General features: G+C 37.0%; 1 protein-coding gene across 3 annotated transcripts in view; it reads left to right on the top strand.

Annotated features, from left to right (window-relative positions):
- Nucleotides 1-18188, top strand: part of pals2b (protein associated with LIN7 2, MAGUK p55 family member b) — a 53878-nt gene that overhangs the window by 33586 nt on the left and 2104 nt on the right. For all 3 annotated transcript variants that reach the window (XM_079829592.1, XM_079829593.1, XM_079829591.1), the window contains 10 exons: nt 510-628; nt 916-1068; nt 3563-3715; nt 3886-4113; nt 5866-5997; nt 6089-6185; nt 8730-8798; nt 9202-9363; nt 9472-9674; nt 17445-17573. In XM_079829592.1, the coding sequence (XP_079685718.1) occupies nt 510-628; nt 916-1068; nt 3563-3715; nt 3886-4113; nt 5866-5997; nt 6089-6185; nt 8730-8798; nt 9202-9363; nt 9472-9674; nt 17445-17573 (1445 nt within the window). The remainder of the gene's footprint in view (nt 1-509; nt 629-915; nt 1069-3562; nt 3716-3885; nt 4114-5865; nt 5998-6088; nt 6186-8729; nt 8799-9201; nt 9364-9471; nt 9675-17444; nt 17574-18188) is intronic.

Here is an 18188-nt window from a genome sequence, read left to right as displayed (position 1 = left end):
AATGGTCTAGAAGAAATGATCTAGAAGAAAAATTCCCATAAACACACTCCTAAACCTTGTGGAAAGCCTTCCCAGAAGAGTTGAAGCTGTTATAGCTGCAAAGGGTGAGCCAACTCCACATTAAACCCTACAGATTAAGAATGGGATGTCATTAAAGTTCATGTGCATGTAAAGGCAGACGTCCCAATACTTTAGGCAATATAGTGTGTGTATATATATATACACAACACTACATGTTTCACTCACTATAATATTTTAGACTCAGGAAACTACCTCAGTGGATCAAATGAACACTGAAGACAAAAGAATAGTTAAACATGTACAATAAGGAGATTATAGTATCGTGGAAGGGGGTGTTATATTTCAGCCATCTGATATTGTGATGTGAAGTTTGTTGTATTTTACAGGTGAAACATTTTGTCATGTTCTCTGACCCTGGTGTGTATTACTCAGCGTGTTGCAAGGGGTGTGTCTTGTGTCGTAACAGCTCTCTTTCTGTATGCGTGCAGCTATGCAGCAGGTGTTGGATAACCTGGGCGAGTTGCCCGCCACCACCGGGGCTAAAGACATTGACCTCATCTTCCTCAAAGGCATCATGGAGAGTCCTATAGTCCGCTCACTGGCCAAGGTAAAGCACACTCAGCTGTCCAGGCTTTACTCTAGTTGATTTGAATAGCAAATGAGGTTAATCTAAAAACAAATTTAATTTGTGACTAAATTATATAAATAATTATTGGACAACTTTTGTCTGAAAAGCACACTCATCATCAACACATTTAGAAAGTCATGCGAATTTGTCAGATCAAAAATGTGTCATGCGATTAAATTAGTGTTAAATTCACAGAGAGGAGCAACTAGACACTGTAAGAAATATCAGTTCATGGATTGATGAAATGATGAGATGTTTGTGTTCAGGCTCATGAGCGTTTGGAGGATGTGAAGTTGGAGGCTGTGCAGGAGAATAATGTTGAGCTTGTGACTGAGATTCTGGGTGACATCAGCGGGCTGAGCGTACGAGATGACAGTGCTGCAGAGCTCTCCAAAATCCTGCTGGAGCCCCATTTTCAGGTAGAATATTTGTACCTCGTACCTTATCTTGTTTCATCTAAACTCATACTAGGGCTGCGCAATATATCACAGTTATCGAAATATCGCAAGGGCATGCAATATCTGAATGATTTTAATAGGCTACTTCAACATTAGACTGGGCACACGACTGTTACTTATGTGACTTGCTTGAATTTAAAAAGAGTTATTAAATGCAATAATTTGCAAAAAACAACTCCCTGCAGTCTCGTGCTGTCTGCTGTCTGACACACACACCGAAATGTGCGCACAAGCTGTTCTTTTTTTCGTGTCTTTTTACACACTCAAACTGTCAAATACACGCACAGTTATGTCTTGATGAGTATTCATGTAAACACAGTTGGTGATGCTTTAAGTGAAAGATATCAGTTGGGGAAAGAAATAGATTTTATACACTTGAAGCAATATCGTATCGCATATCGAATATCGCATTATTTAACAAGGATATCACATATCGCATTTTTCTTCAATATCGCACAGCCCTAACTCACACTTTCTCATTTTGTATTCTCTCATCTAATATAATATTTTCTTGTAACTTCTTGTCTCATCTCTTCTTGTACATTTTCTACTTTTCTTGTCTCTTCTTGTACCTTATTGTCTTGTCTTATTTCATCTCATGTCTTTTTATCTTGTCTCATCTCGTACCATCTCTTCTCATTTCATCTCGTGCTTTTTCTACTTTTCTCATCTAATCTCATACCCTCTCTTCTCGTTTCATGCCTTCTCATCTTGTACCGTATCTTCCCATCTCATACCTTCTCTTCTAATCTCATTCCATCTCTTCTCGCTTCATCTCATCTCATGCCTTCTCTTCTTGTTTCAACTCATCTCGTACCCTCTCCTTTCATCTCACCTCATACCATCTGGTCTCATTTCATCTCCTCTTATACCTTCTCTTTTCATCTCGTACCTTATCTTCCCATCTCATACCTTCTCTTCTTGTCACATCTCATTCCATCTCTTCTTGTTTTATATCATGCCTTCTCTTCTTGTCTCAACTCTTCTCGTACCATCTCCTCTGCTTTCATCTAATTTCATACCATCTCTTCTCGTTTCATCTCATCTCATGTCTTCTCTTTTCGTACCTTCTCTTCTCTTCTCTTCTCATCCTTTCTTCTTGTCTCATCTCCTACCATCTCTTCTTGTTTCATCTCATACCTTCTCTTCTTGTCTCAACTCATCTCGTACCCTCTCCTCTCCTTTCATCTCATTTCATGTCTTCTAGTCTCGTCTCATCTCATACCTTCTCTTCTCATTTCATACCTTCTCTTCTTGTCTTATCTCATCTTGTACCCTCTTTTCTTGTTTCCACTCATCTCATGCCTTCTCTTCTCATCTCATACCTTCTCTTCTTGTCTCATCTCCTACCATCTCTTCTCGTTTCATCTCATGCTTTCTCTTCTTGTCTCAAATAATCTCGTAAACTCTCCTTTCATCTCATGCCATCTCCTCATCTCGTATCCTCTCTTCTCATACCTTCTCTTCTTGTCTCATCTCATACCCTCTCTTCTCATTTCATCTAATCTCATGCCTTCTCTTCTAATTTCATCTAATCTCATACCTTCTCTTTCTCATCTCATGCCTTCTCTTCTTGTCTCAACTCATCTCGTAAGCTCTTCTCTCATTTGATCTCATCTTATGCCTTTTCCTCTTATAGCTTCCCTTATTGTCTCATCTCATCTCATACCTTCTGTTCTTGTTTCATCTCGTCTCACGCCTTCTCGTCTCATCTGGTACCCTCTATTCTCATTTAATCTCATCTCGTACCTTCTCTGCGGAAACGACTAAAACTCTGTATTATGCATGCCAGACAAGTGCCAGACGCACTTGCCTATAGACTAAACACATAATATTTGCATGCTTTCATTCTCAAAGATTTTGACAGATTTTGAAAGATTTTAGACATTTTTTGAAGTTTACACGAAGATGATAATGGTATCATTTCAAAGCTATTTAATAACCATTTCAAAGTTTGCCATGCAAATTAATGGGCAGAACGCATTAAAAGTTTTCTATTTTAGTTGAAAATGGTGTCATGTAAGCATCCCCAAAGTAAAAAACGAATGATTTTTTACAACGGAAATTAATCAATCAAAAACGTAGTTCAGCTGGACAATAACTTTTTTCTAGAACTGCTGTACAGCCAAAACAATCTCTCTTCCATTAATTTCCTATTATCACTGTAAATCTGCTTTGAAACAATCTGTATGGTAAAAAGAGCTTTATAAATGAAGGTGACTTGACTTGACCTTATTATCTTATCTTATCTCATATCTTACCTTCTCTTCTTGTCTCCTCTCATACCTTCTTATCTTGTCTCATCTCATATCTTACCTTCTCTTCTGGTCTTGTGTTGTCTCATCTTAAACCCTCTCTTTTTTCTCATCTCATACCTTCTCGTCTTGTACCTTCTAACTTTTTTTCAATATATTTCAATAATTATTTTGTTCTCACTTCCTCTCTTTTATTTCAGTGTCTTTTGGAAGCCCATGACATAGTGGCATCTAAGTGCTATGAAGCCCCAGCCCCTCCTGAAGTGATCAATGATGCGGCAGTAAACAACGCTCTTATGCAGGCCGATGCAGTGAGGATGATTGGCATCCGCAAGAAAGCAGGAGAACCTCTGGTGTGTTTTTATGAATATATAGATTTGTATATGGCCACAAGTTGAATCAACAATTTTAAAATCTCATCCAGTCACAATTTCAGTCAATATCCAGTCCAAATACGCAGATGATCCAACTGGGCAAAAGAGTCTATATGCGTGTCATTACTTATGCTATCGTTTTTTCCCAGGGTGTGACTTTCCGAATGGACAAAGGTGACCTGGTAATTGCCCGCATCCTCCACGGAGGGCTGATTGACAGGCAGGGGCTGCTGCATGTGGGTGACATCATAAAGGAGGTGAACGGGAAGGACGTTGGCAATAATCCCACTGAGCTCCAGGAGATGCTCAAAGAATGTAGTGGAGGAATAACGTTGAAAATACTGCCCAGCTACAGAGATGCTCCGGCGCCACCACAGGTACACACACACACACACACACACACACTCACATAATAATATCCATATACACCACTGTTTAAAAATTTGGCTCTGTAAGAATTTTTTTTAATGTTTTTGAAAGAAGTCTCATGACCAAGGCAGCATTTATTTGATCAAACATGCAGTAAAACAGTAATACACTGTAATAAAAATTCAAAATAACTGTTTTCTATTTTAATATATTTTTAAACGTAATTTATTCCTGTTATGGAAGCTGAATTTTCAGTCTTCAGTGTCACATGATCCTTCAGAAATCATTTTAATATGCTGATTACTTATTATTATCAATGTTGAAAACAGTTGTGCTAATTAATATTTTTGTTTTGAAACCGTGAAAGGATTCTATTATCTTTTGAACATCATTTATTTGAAATATAAATATTTATAACATTATAAGTGGACATTTACTGTCAATTTTGATCAATTTAATTAATCCTTGCTGAAAAAAAGTATTACATTTCTTTAAAAAAAATCATACTGACCCCACTTTGAAGTTTACGCTAAATTCAACTGCATATGAAGACACTGAATTTGCCAAATCATGTTTATACATGCAGTTCAAATCCACCAGTATTTGTTTCAGGGCATCTTCGTGAAATATAAAATGCACATATGTAGACTTATGTGCACGCCGACACATAAGACATCCATTCTTGGGGTTGCATTTGGCCATTTGTAAAATCCCATGATGCTTTGTAGTAAAAAAGATCCCTGAGAGCCCTATTAATAACACTCCACATGCTATCTGGGGCAAGACACGCGCACACTCAAAATCTCATTACATGGCTCCTGGTATTTTCTCTGTAACACACATCTCTCTCTGTGTTCACATAATGTATTTATGGATTTTTCTTTGAGAAAGGGAATCTGCTAATAACATGAATAATTTTGTTATTGTGATTCAATATCTGAAAGTCAGTGACACTAGGTGACAAAATAAGGATTCTTTTCATCTTCCATTTATGTAAATATTATATCATCCCCACCTCCTCAATCTGTTCAAATCTAGGAAGATCTGCCATGGAAAATTAGTTGTTATACTTGTCAGATCATGAAGCCTGATCAAATAAATGTTAGTGTGTGTAAGGTTAAGGGTAGGTTATCTTTAATATGAATGCTTTTCCAGATAAGCGCATATGGCACCACAATGCCACGGGATGCATGGATTTAAGCCATTTAAGCACATTTAAAACATCTACATTAATACACTAAAATATTTCAGATTTAAATGTTGCATGGTGCTCCCCAAATGATGCTTTTTGCTCCCATGTGGTGTAGTTATATGACATCTTCCTAACAGGGCCATGCTTACCAGCAACACCTTGATCTCTTAGTTGAAGTAAATATGTATTGGTTGTACGTTTTAATTTATTTATGCTTTACTTTTTCATTCTCTGTGTAAAAGTTCACAAAGCATCAATTACACACCTAATGCACAGTCTTTGCTCCTCATTTTTGTTGTACTAATGCTAACAAGTGGAAAAAGGAATATGAACTTTCATTACTATTATCATTTGCCGTTTTATTTTAATGTTAACATTATTATTATTTACCATGGAATGCGAACAGCCCAGGTTCAAAGCCTGAGTGACCGAGAGTGTGACGTTTTCTCAGAAGTCATTTGCTGATTGCTAAATAAATGATGTACTGTATTAGTGAATATAATAATCATACTGAGTGCTGGTTAGCGTTTGGATTAATTTGTTCAATCACCTGTTTTATTTCTCCCAGGTGTACGTGCAGCCACATTTTGACTACAATCCAGCCAATGACAATCTAATTCCATGCAGAGAGGCGGGACTTGCTTTCCAAAGGGGTGATATCCTGCAGATTGTCAACCGAGAAGACCCAAACTGGTGGCAGGTATGATTATTGTGGTTTTTAATTACCTATTCTTATTCATTTGCAGTAGTTGGTCATTGTATTTTTCTGGCAATATTGTTTTGACTGACAGGCATGCCATCTGGTGGAAGGAAGTACTGGGCTGATTCCCAGTCAGTTTCTGGAAGAAAAGAGGAAAGCATTTGTTCCTAGAGACCTAGATGGAGCAGGTGATATACTTAAACACACTACTGTTGCCATAACATGAAACCAAATGACAGAAATATTTTCTGAAACGTCTGACACTGTTTAAAGGACAGCCCATATACATGTATTGTCTTATCATGTATTAAAATCTATGGCACATTTTTGTATGGGATACACACAAATTTGTCCATATATGTTATAGCAATGCCACAAGCCTACAGAAAATACAAACTTAATGCCATCTAGTGGACAACCACATAACATTACATCAGCGGTTCCCAAACTGGGGTACGTGAACAAAATGCTAAGTTTTTCCGTTCTTTTAATTCTACCCCACCTTAAAATAACATTAAAACTGAGCATGTATTTCTAGCAGTGTAAAAACATCTTTTGTTGTCAAAACTAACTGAATCCACACAGGCATCATGCATATAGGTTGCATGCAGAGTATGCTGCCTTAGGGTTTTAGCACTTGAAGAACAAATATAGACACAAACTGTACATAGAAATTGATTAAGACTCATCAATACAGAAACATACCCTGTGTGAGTTCTTGTTTTTAATGTTGATAATATACAAGCAATAGGCTCTAATGCATTTTCCCCCCGAATATGCACACGATTGCAAATGTGAGATTTTTTATAGGTCTGCAACAATTCCTCAAGCAAAAAGATAATATTAAGTTTAAACACAGTATTGTCAATAGTGTGTGCTCTATTTCGTAACTAAATAATAGTTCCAACTAAAGCCACAGCAGAACTGTTATGTTTCACCAAGCGTGGTTAGTGAATGAATCTGCGGCTTTGAACAATTCGGGAGAATCAACGATTCAAATACCCATTCATGAATACAACGTTTGCTTAGTTACTGAATGAATGACTCAATGACTCACTCATTAAGACAGTGAATTGCCGACACATACTGGTGGTTAGTTTGATATTTAAAAGTATCGCTTTGTTTTTACCATCATTTCATATTGAAAACATGATCTCATAACATTATTTACACCTATTGTAATTGCATTAATGCTAGCTCTGAGCATCATTTTATTGTTTATAATGTTTCCTGAGGTGCACTTATAATGTTAGTGTGATTTTTACATCAAAAATTGTAATAATTTAGAAATAAAAGGCATTTTTCCTACCCTGATTTTAGCCCTCTGATTTGAACGCTCTGTTTTAAAGGTTAAAATGAAAATTATCCCATAATTAACTCACCCTCAAGCCATCCTAGGTATATATGACATTTTTCTTTCAGACGAATACAATTAGAGTTATATAAATGTCCTGGCTAATCCAAGCATTATAATGGCAGTAAATGGCAGCCCAAAATTTTAAGCCAAAAAAAGTGCAAAAGTTAATAAAAGCCTTATAGCATTATATTTAGATCTATGGCATTATATTTCGATCGTGGCATGAAAGGATCACAGACATGTTGAGCGCATAAATGCAGTGATCATTGCAACTCAATTTCTGCACACTAACTAATGCTTTCATCATAACTAGCAGTGCAAATACAATGTAAAAAAGAGATTCGTTGATTATAACGAGAATTTTGGCAAGAGTTCAGAACTCAGTCACTGATAAACTTGTGCTGTTTGATTGACAGCTCCAGCGATTGTAAAGGGAGTGTTCCTTGCTCGCTTTCTATGTATAGTTTACATAACAGATTTTTTCATCCTACCAAGAGAAACAATGTGAAGTTGGCCATTTAGTCACTGGTTTGATTTACTGACACATAGACAAAGAACATATGACTGTACATGAATCATTACATTTCAGAAATCACTGGTCACAGATCAGGCATTAGAATTAACACGGTTACTTACATATTGTTGCATTACTGTCGAGTCCACATCATAAATGTCTTATAATATACCGAATACAAATAAATAATGCTCAACTGAGACATTCACATTGTTGGAAATAAATAACCACATTCATAGCATTAGGATCCTTTGGAAAGTAATGTTATTTTTAGTCCAGTGATCCTGTATCTCTCTTCTCTCCTTGTCATCTCACTAACACACGGCCAAAGTTGATGCGGTCTTTCCACAACGAGACATTCTCTAGGCTTGGTTCTTATAGCATGATGGCCTCTTATATGTCAAATGGGGGGGTGCTAGGATTTAAAATTCCACAGGGGGTACGCCACTCTAAAAAGTTCGGGAACCACTGCGTTACATAATTAGAGTATACTTTACTTTATTGTCCTTTTCAGGAAATTTGTTTTGGACTCGAAGCTGCAATAATACACTACATACATTCACACAACAGACAACATTAAAGAAAGGAAAGAAAAAAAACACTCCAAGTAATTTAGAACAATGACTACATCTTGCTGTTTGAAATATTAATAGATGCAGGTATAAATTATTTTTTGTAACGGTTGCTCTTACAAAGTGGGACTCTATAATGATGGCAGAAGTTGATACATCGAAAATAGAACATGGCTTGAATCACTCACTATTGTCTGTGCATTCTTAAGAACCAACGAATCATAAATGAATTGTATTAATATTGTAATTAATATACCTCTCTTGCTCTGTCTTTTTCTCTATTTTTTAGGAATCCTATGTGGAACAATAACTGGTAAAAAGAAGAAGAAGATGATGTACCTCACTGCCAAAAATGCAGGTAAAAAGATAAAAATATGTTGTTATATAAAAATGTTTTAAAATTGTGTACTAATTAAAATCAAATTTAGAAAGAGCTTGATCTTGACAGAATAAAATAGACATAATAAAATATTTTAAAATAAAATGACATCTCAAGCACAATAAATAATTTATATATTGTTCCTGTGAAAGATTATAAAATATATATTTTAATAATAATATTCTGAAATATATAAAAAATATATATTTAAAATAAAATTCTAAATTACTCATTTATAGAATAAGTACAAAATGACCCCATCATTTTAACTTACTTTCGAAAGGTCTCTTCTTGCTTTTTGACCTAAAATATATATGCATCCTTTATTCGAATATATCTAGTTGACCCATAGTGTTTCCTCTTTTGTATGGTTATTCTGCAGAGTTTGATCGTCACGAGCTTCAGATCTATGAGGAAGTAGCACGTATGCCACCATTTCAGAGGAAAACCCTCATTCTCATTGGAGCGCAAGGAGTGGGGCGCCGGAGCCTGAAAAACAGACTAGTTGTACTACATCCCACCCGCTTTGGTACCACCGTACCGCGTGAGTGGCTAAGGAATACTCTTATCTATATAATATAAATAAAATACAAAAAATACATTTTCTTGTCTATATGTTTACCCATTTCTTTCTTCTGTCTCAATATCTCAGATACGTCTCGGCGGCCTCGCGATGACGAGCGAGATGGTCAGTCGTATAGATTTGTAACGCGTCTAGAGATGGAGACCGACATCAAAGCGGGCCGGTACTTGGAACATGGAGAGTACGACGGCAACCTCTACGGTACTAAAATCGACTCCATCCATGAGGTGGTGAACGGAGGCCGTACATGTATCCTGGACGTCAATCCTCAGGTGAGTGCTTTGACAACAGCTCTCAAAGTCAGAGAGGTTCACTGTAAGGTGGAAAATAATCAAAGATATTTGAAATAGAACAAAATCATCTGCTTTGCTGTTAGCAGCCATCGTTGTGATCAAGATATTGAAATTGACTCAACCCCCTCCCCCTTAACGCCATCAGAGGGGCCAGTTGGAGTTAGAAGAACAAAAGAATGGCTGGATGGCAAAAAGGTTTTTACACCTTTGATTCAATGGGGGAAGTTTTGTCTGATTGGTTACTTTCAAACGTCTTACGGTTTGGTCTGATTGGTCAGTTTTAAAAGAGTCAGATTTGAATTTGGTGAGATCAGGGAAGAGGATAAAAGAGGATTTCAACTGTAGCTCGCGCTCTTTTGGATTCTCTGGCTTTCTTTAGAGAGAGCTGCTCTTTAGCTCTCTCTCTCTCTCTCTTTCTCTCTCTCTGTAAGACCGCATGAATTCGCTCCAAGGATCGGTAGCGAACCGCGGTGAAGGCCGCACGCGTTCAGTGTTTCAGCTGGAAACATGGATTTGATTATAATATTCTTTATCTGACTCCATTTATCATAGTTGTCGCATTTAGAAGAGAATGCCAACTGGTTGTTTGATCATTTATATTTGATAGTTAATCATACATTTAATCGTTCCGTTTTAACCCTTTGTTGCAATTATACCTTCCACATTGGAGATAGTTAATAATTACAGATTAATTCAGAAAGTATCAAAAATGTAACAATTTATTAACAATCAAGTAAATGTAAAATGTCAATCACATAATAGGCATAAATCTCTTTTAAAAGGAAACACAAATTCTAGTTGGTTACACTTAAAATAGTTTCAAATAGATGTAAACATAAACCCTTAATTATGCTCAGTAGGCCTCTGCCTAAAATGTTACCTGTGAGATAGAGAGAGAGAGAGAGAGAGAGAGCTAAAGAGCAGCTCTCTCTAGAGAAAGCCAGAGAATCCAAAAGAGCGCGAGCTACAGTTGAAATCCTCTTTTATCCTCTTCCCTGATCTCACCAAATTCAAATCTGACTTGATCACGACGATGGCTGCTAACAGCAAAGCAGATGATTTTGTTCTATTTCAAATATCTTTGATTATTTTCCACCTTACAGTTAGATATTATTTTATGCAATTTAGGCTAATTCGAATTAGGAATATATGAAACATACTATACCGTTTGGGATCAGTAACTTTTTCCCACATTGATGATCATAAGAAATGTTTCTTGAGCACCAAATCAGCATACTAGAATGATTTCTGAAGGATCATATGACTGAAGACTGGAGTAATGATGCTAAAAATTCAGCTTTGCAACACACACACACACACACCCTGGACCACAAAACCAGTCATAAGTCGCATGGGTATATTTGTGGCAATAGCCAACAATACTTTGTATAGGACAAAATTATCGAATTTTCTTTTATGCCAAATATTAATTAATAAATTAATTCATATTAACTGATATTAAGTAAAGATCATTCCATGACGATATTTTGTAAATTTCCTACTGTAAATATATAAAACATTTATTATTAGTATAATGTATAGGGCTTAATTTGGACAACTTAAAATTTTTGGCGATTTTCAAATAGTTGTATCTCGGCTAAATATTGTCCTATCCTAACAAACATAAATCAATGGAAAGCTTATTTATTCAGCTTTCAGATTATGTATAAATCTCATTTAACCCTTTAAGACCTAAGGGTATTTTTACAATTAATTTTCCGCCTGGTGTTATTTACTAAAAAAGCTTGTAAAACATCAACCCTGTTGTGCACAGACAATTGACACACCTCTTTTTTTCAAGACAAGCTGCACTGTCAGTATATTTGTGTTGCATTGATGTCACCTGAATGTAAAATAAGTTATGGGACCATAAAGACAAATGAAAACATAAAACGGAAATTGAATCACTCAAATATTTATTGAAAACACACACAAATAAATAAAAGCTAAGCATATTTCCTCTGGAAAACAGTTTGTTCAAGTCTTTAGAGTCCTGGAACTCAGGAATAAACATGATAACTTATACAGAACCAAAACTATTTACATTTTTCCAAAAAAAGTCCAGGCGCTTTTGGCCTCTTTGGATTTTGGATATTTACTGGTGCCAAGCCTCAAAACAGTTCCTATCAGGAACTTCTCCTCAAACTTTCTCCTCAAACTTTTTCCTCAAACTTTCTCCACAAAACTACTAAAAACTGCAGCGCGTCTCTCTCTCTCTATCCTCAACACTAGCCGTGCGTCTCTATCTCTCTTCACAATAAAAGAGCTGTGGTTCATGCGTAATGACGCACACCAACGTGGATGACGGATCAGCCTGTCATTGGTCAAACCCTCATCCAAAATGGCAGCTAGCATCGCGCTAGCGGCAAAAATGACGGAAAATGTATAAATTATGGACATCAAGTGGATATATCTTGGATGTAAGCGTTTTGATTTATTGCTGAACAACTCCAAAAAGATGCACATGTTCCAGGCTGGATAGAAAACCTTCTGTAAAGGCTACAAAGACACCAAAGACACCCCCGTGATGGCTAGCTCGTTAGCTTTCTGCTGGAAAAAACGGTAAGAAAATCGATAAAAGTTTCATGAAATAATATAGATATTTATCGGAGGTGCCGTGTGACGTTGTGGGCGATGCCGTCGGGCTCTGAGGGTTAAAAAAATTTACCCTTATGACTGGTTTTGTGGTCCAGGGCCATACAATCAGGGCTTGACATTAACTTTTTTGCTCACCAGCCACTGTGGCTAGTGGTTTTCCAAAGTTACTAGCCACTCAGCATTTTCACTGGCCACAATTTTGCTGCTTGGAAATTACATTTTATATGATTAAAGTTGAATTTGGCATGCTTAAATTACTAGATTTTGAGTCATTTTACTTGATTTAAAAGATTTAAAACCCTTTCAAACTTTCAATGCAGAGTGACCACCCAAATCAAGACTACATTGTATATCAGCTGGTATGCAGGTGGGCAAGGGGTGGGCAATATGGCTAATATGAGAAATTGAATATAGGCTAAATAAAAGAACAAAGAAGCAAGTTACAAAAACAATAATACATTTCTTTAAAAAAAATACAGATACAGTAGGTTTATTTAATATGTATACATTTACAATATGCATACATTTACATTTACTGTATTTACATACAGGACGTTATAACGAGTAGGAATATAGTGTGACCCCTTTAAGAGTGCGCGCTCCCTGTTGAGAATGCGTATCAATAGTACAAGTGTGCAGTGCAGTGCACCACACAGTTTTTCGCGTGCATACGATACGCACTTTATGGCGTGTATATGACACGCATATGATACGCACTTTATGGCGTGTATATGACACGCTCTTGGGTAGGATAGTGGACATTGCAGGACATCGCAGACGACTTTATTTTTATCAGCACTTCCATCATATCAGGCTACGTAAATGTTCCAATCAATGATCCAGGCAGCGCGTTCTCGTCTTCCTCCTTCATTTTACAGCTCAGGGTCAAAGTCCAATGGATTAATCTGCGTTTTTTTTAACGCGTTATTTTTCCTCAGATTAATTAATCGAAATTAACGCGTTATTTTGACAGCCCTAATATATATATATATATATATGATATATATATATATATGTATGTGTATATATGTATATGTGTGTGCTAATAATGTGCATACAAGTCTCATTTTTATATAAACTGTTTATCCTTAGATATTTATTCTTGACACATTTTATTTAAAGGTTGCACATAGGAATGTATTTCTACTCACTCACATGAGCCATAGACTCAATATTAGTGGTCCCTTCTCATTATGGCTGCTATGTGGCGGTCACATGAGCTAATTAGACGGGTAAATGAGTTAAAGAACAACCTACCACAAGTTCTTAATAAACATACCACAAGCTCTTTCCATAGAGACTGAGCTTATGTTGCGTATCAGTGAACCATCATATAAACAGGTTAGGAAGCAGAGAGGCTCATGCGGTCATTTCAGCTGTTTAGGAAGACAGCCAGCAATACATAAACATATTACTTACTTTGTGCACCTTCTATCGTGAGTTTATAAAAAAAAAAAAAAAAAAAAGACTGGGAAGACACATTAGAGGCTTTGGGTCCTGTCGTGGAAATTTAAACTCTTTAGTGGTGAGATTGTAATGAAAACCAAACCCAATAGGCCCTTTTCACAATGACGTCAGCAAACTTCAGCCTTTCCTCAAAGCAGTGTATACGCACTTCCGTTTAACCGTACTCACGTTGGATACTTCAGGAGAGTGCCAGAACTGGCTACTAACAGTAGCGGTGGCAAAATGAAGCTTCAATAAGCTTTGAAGCTTTCCAGCCAGATGTGTTGAAAAGTGGTTCATTTCTTGAGGCTTCGAATGCACACTAGAGACACCTGCTGGTCAATGCAAAAATGCTGCTTAAAAATTGTCAGGACTGTGACAGTGCCAATATGTGTTCACACACACACACACACACACACACACACACACACACACACACACACACACACACACACACACACACACACACACACACACACACACACACACACACACACACACACACACACACACACATAAATTAATCATTCAAGTATTTATGCTCAGTGTTTCATAATTTTGTAACTGGGGAGTGCTTTTGTTGAACAGAGGGAAATGGAGTTCTTTAGATTGGATAAAACAAAGTGAAAGTGATTAATGTGGACTTAAGAGAGGGCAGTGGAAGTGCTTGTGTAGTTTGACACGTCATATAGTTGAAGCATCCCGCCAAAAGTAGGGTGACCAAACGTCCTGTTTTCCCAGGACATGTCCTGTTTTCAAGTCCTGTCCTGGCCCTAATATAACAATTTTCTATCCATACAGTGGAGGCATACTTTAAATGTATTGAATTTAATAAGGAATCTTTGAGTAAACTTCAAGTATCATTTGAGTATCTCTTTGCCGGGCCGAGTGTCCTGGTTTTCCAGGACCAAAATATGGCCACCCTAGCCAAAAGGGAACCTCACTGCACTCAAACGAGGCATCGAACGTCATCGGTGACGGCACTTCACTGAAACGATACAAGCCTCGATACGGAGCTCCGATGGGAGGTGCCTGACGTTCTCGACACACGCTTCGAAGCCTCGGTATCAGGCATAACATCACTACCTAACAGCTCGTATAAGCTCGTTTAGAATAATAATGTTTATGTATTTACAAGGTTTTATATTTTAGTTTAGTTTAATAACGTTAATGATCATTTCCAGTTTACCATTCTTTAACATGTACGTTAACAGGATGGGAAGCCTTATTCCAAAATTGATTAAATTCATTATTTCCCTCAAAATTCTACAAACAACACCCAATTTCTGGGTATTTCTGGCAGATGTACTGTGTAAAGCTGCGTTCACACCGAAGGCGAATAGAGCGTCTGGCACGAGTGATTGGAAATTTTTATGAGATATTGTTGTGAGATCCAGTCGATCAGCAACACTCAGCACTCATTAACCCCGGCGAGAGCTGCCTTTCCTCGGCTAGTCCTTCTGGCATTTTCCGCTGGCTCTGATGTCTCGGGGCGATCTTTGGTCTCATGAATCTATTTGCTTGCCAAATCGTTTTGACTGAGGGCAAAGTGAAGCTTCATAACTTTATTTTTTTAGGCTATTTAACTTTAGACTGGGTTGTGTTTTATGAATTATTTAATTTTATTACAGTGATAAAAATAATCATATATAGCCTATGCACACTTAGTCTATTTTTTGAACCACATGTTAATGTGTAGGCCTATATTTTTATTTTATTTTATTTTTAAATGTAAACAAAAATAGGCATGGTTTTGTTTTATATTTTGTTTGTTATAAATATACATTCAGTGAAGATGATTCAGGTAACTTATGCGTTGCCTGAACCACATTTGTGTGGCTATTAATGTTTGATATTTTTTTAATGCAAATGAAAAGAGGCAGAGTGGTGTTTTATGACATAAAACATTTATGACGTTTTACATAGCTACTGGAGTGAGAGCGAGCTGTCATCCATGGCGCAGCTCCTAAACGCGCGTCTATTTCGCTTCAAACGCTCGATTTCTATGCGCGTCCAATTTTAGACGCGATTTTGACGCTCTATGTGCGTTTGGTGTGAACGCAGCATAAAACTCCATAACGTTTCACTATGCTGGCGGAAGTAATCATACACGGCTCTGTGTCGGAACGGAAGTTGTGTGACGTCATGTGAAAAGGGCCTATTGTCTTCGAAGTAGGCTATTTTATTCTTGTAAGAAGGCCATTCACATACAGACAAAGTTTCTACAGAGAAGGACAGCCTCACCCAGTGCGGGTTTCCTTAAATTGTTACCCCTCACCCTGCTGTTTTCCTGTTATGCTTAAAGGGGTCATAGAATGACATTTTTGTACAAGTTAATATGATTCTTTAGTGTCTAAATGAAAAGTTTGTAATATACTTTAATTAAAAATTCTCATTAGTATTGTAAGAAAACACTCATTTTACCTGGTCAAAACCAGCTCCGTTTTCAGCAAGTCATTTCAGTGTATGTGACTTTAAATGATAATGAGCTTTGCTCACCCCGCCCCCTCTGCTCTGTGGGGCATTCGGTTCGACCCGACACAACACCACAACACACGTGGAGTGTTGCCTTGACAACATTTGAGGGTATATTTTCGAGAAATAATGGCAACGGGAGTCTCTGAGGAAACATCTGAGCAACCTTATCAATTTGAACTATCAGTTTGATCTATCTTTGTACTGGCAGAGTAGTGTAGTTGCTATGTGTTTACTGATGTGTTAGTTCATTGACAGATTGATGTTATGTTATAAGATTTTTTTTTTTACATTACTTCTTAATCAGTAACAGACACCGTTATAAACCATGTACAAAAGTAAGCTTAGTGTAGTGTTACCACGTTAACTTTATCACCCGAGTACACAGTTTGTAATAACAAACATAATGCGTTGTTCATTATAAACGTGGGATTATGAATTATATTGAGAACGTCATACACAGAAAGCATGCCGTAATGTAACTTACCCTGTAAACTTTAGCCTCATTCATCGTGAAGCGTGCAAGCGATTTGCAAAGATTAATATAAAGGTTAATAAAACACAACACCACAATCGCTTTGACACCATTCTGCTCCAGCGTATCAACAATGGCGGACTGATGACAGCTCGCTCAGGGCGGGTCTGTGTTGAAACGCTGCTGTCAATCAACAATCGTGGGAGGGGCGTACACCGTGTAACGTCACACGGTCAGACGGCTCGATTTGAGACAGGGGAAAATATATAAGGATATTAAAAAAAAACACTGGATGTATTTTTATCATTATAGGATGGTTGTGTACAGGCACTGCCAACACACATTTCCGTATAATCAACTTGTAAAAGTGCATGTACCATTCTATGACCCCTTTAAGTGAAATTGAAGATATATATCGCAAAAAATTCTCTCATCTCTAATTCCTGAATAGAGGAGCCTCTTTTAAGAAACAGCAGGATGTAGACATGGAACACCTTTTGTTGCAAACACAATATTAGTTTGTCTTGTCTGACACATGAGATAGCACACATGCACAGTAATTTTCCACTAAGACCAGTTGTCTGTTTTTATGCACACACTTGCATAATAAAGTAAATGCATTCTGCATAAAGCTAAATTAAATTCCACTGCAGTCCATAAAACGTTGTGTAATCAAAACCCTTGATATGCACAGATATGGCTTGTTTTATCTTTGTATTCTAACTGTTTTGAAATGTTGTATCATCTGTCCTCAGGCTCTGAAGGTGTTAAAAACTGCAGAGTTCATGCCATATGTTGTGTTCATCGCAGCTCCAGAGTTTGATACACTGAAGGCCATGCACAAAGCTGTGGTTGATGCTGGACTCACCACCAAACAACTCACAGTGAGTCCTGTTCAACTTTCCCTGGGCCAGTGCCCTGAACATCTGATCTAGTTCTCAAATGGCCTACCATATTTACATGGTGTAAGGTTTATGGGTTAGTTCAGTTTCACAAAATATGGCATCAAGGCAACACATCCTGATTGGTATTTCCTCTTTGGTAAGATGTGGTACTTGCCTACATCAACATTTATATCAGAGGTACACTTAAGGTTTCTTCTTCTTCATGCAATATGCTACCCATGCTGTAGTTTTAAACATGACTTGTAAGTGATTCTGAGCACATTTTTGAATTGTTCTCCTATTTAAACATAGATGGCCATCTTTGACCGCTGTGCTACATCTTGCTGCGTTTTCATAATGCAGATATCAATAGCTTTTTAATAAGATTGAGATACACATGGCATTACATTCATGGCATATTATGTTTCAAAAGATTTCTATTTCAAATGTATATATATTCATTTTTTTTGGAGGGGGGGAGGGGGGGTGTTATCTTTATAGAGTAAATGCAGCAATTATATGGTTGTTCTGAATTTGAATGAATGTATATGAATGTAAAATTCTGTATTTCAAAATGTTAAAAAGTGAAAATAAAATAAAAAATATTGCTAAAAA

The sequence above is a fragment of the Gobio gobio genome (genome assembly GCF_949357685.1).
Source record: "Gobio gobio genome assembly, chromosome: 11".
In the NCBI taxonomy this organism is placed as follows: domain Eukaryota; kingdom Metazoa; phylum Chordata; class Actinopteri; order Cypriniformes; family Gobionidae; genus Gobio; species Gobio gobio.
Note: the sequence above shows the minus strand (reverse complement) of the source record. Positions and strands in the feature narration are given on the sequence as shown.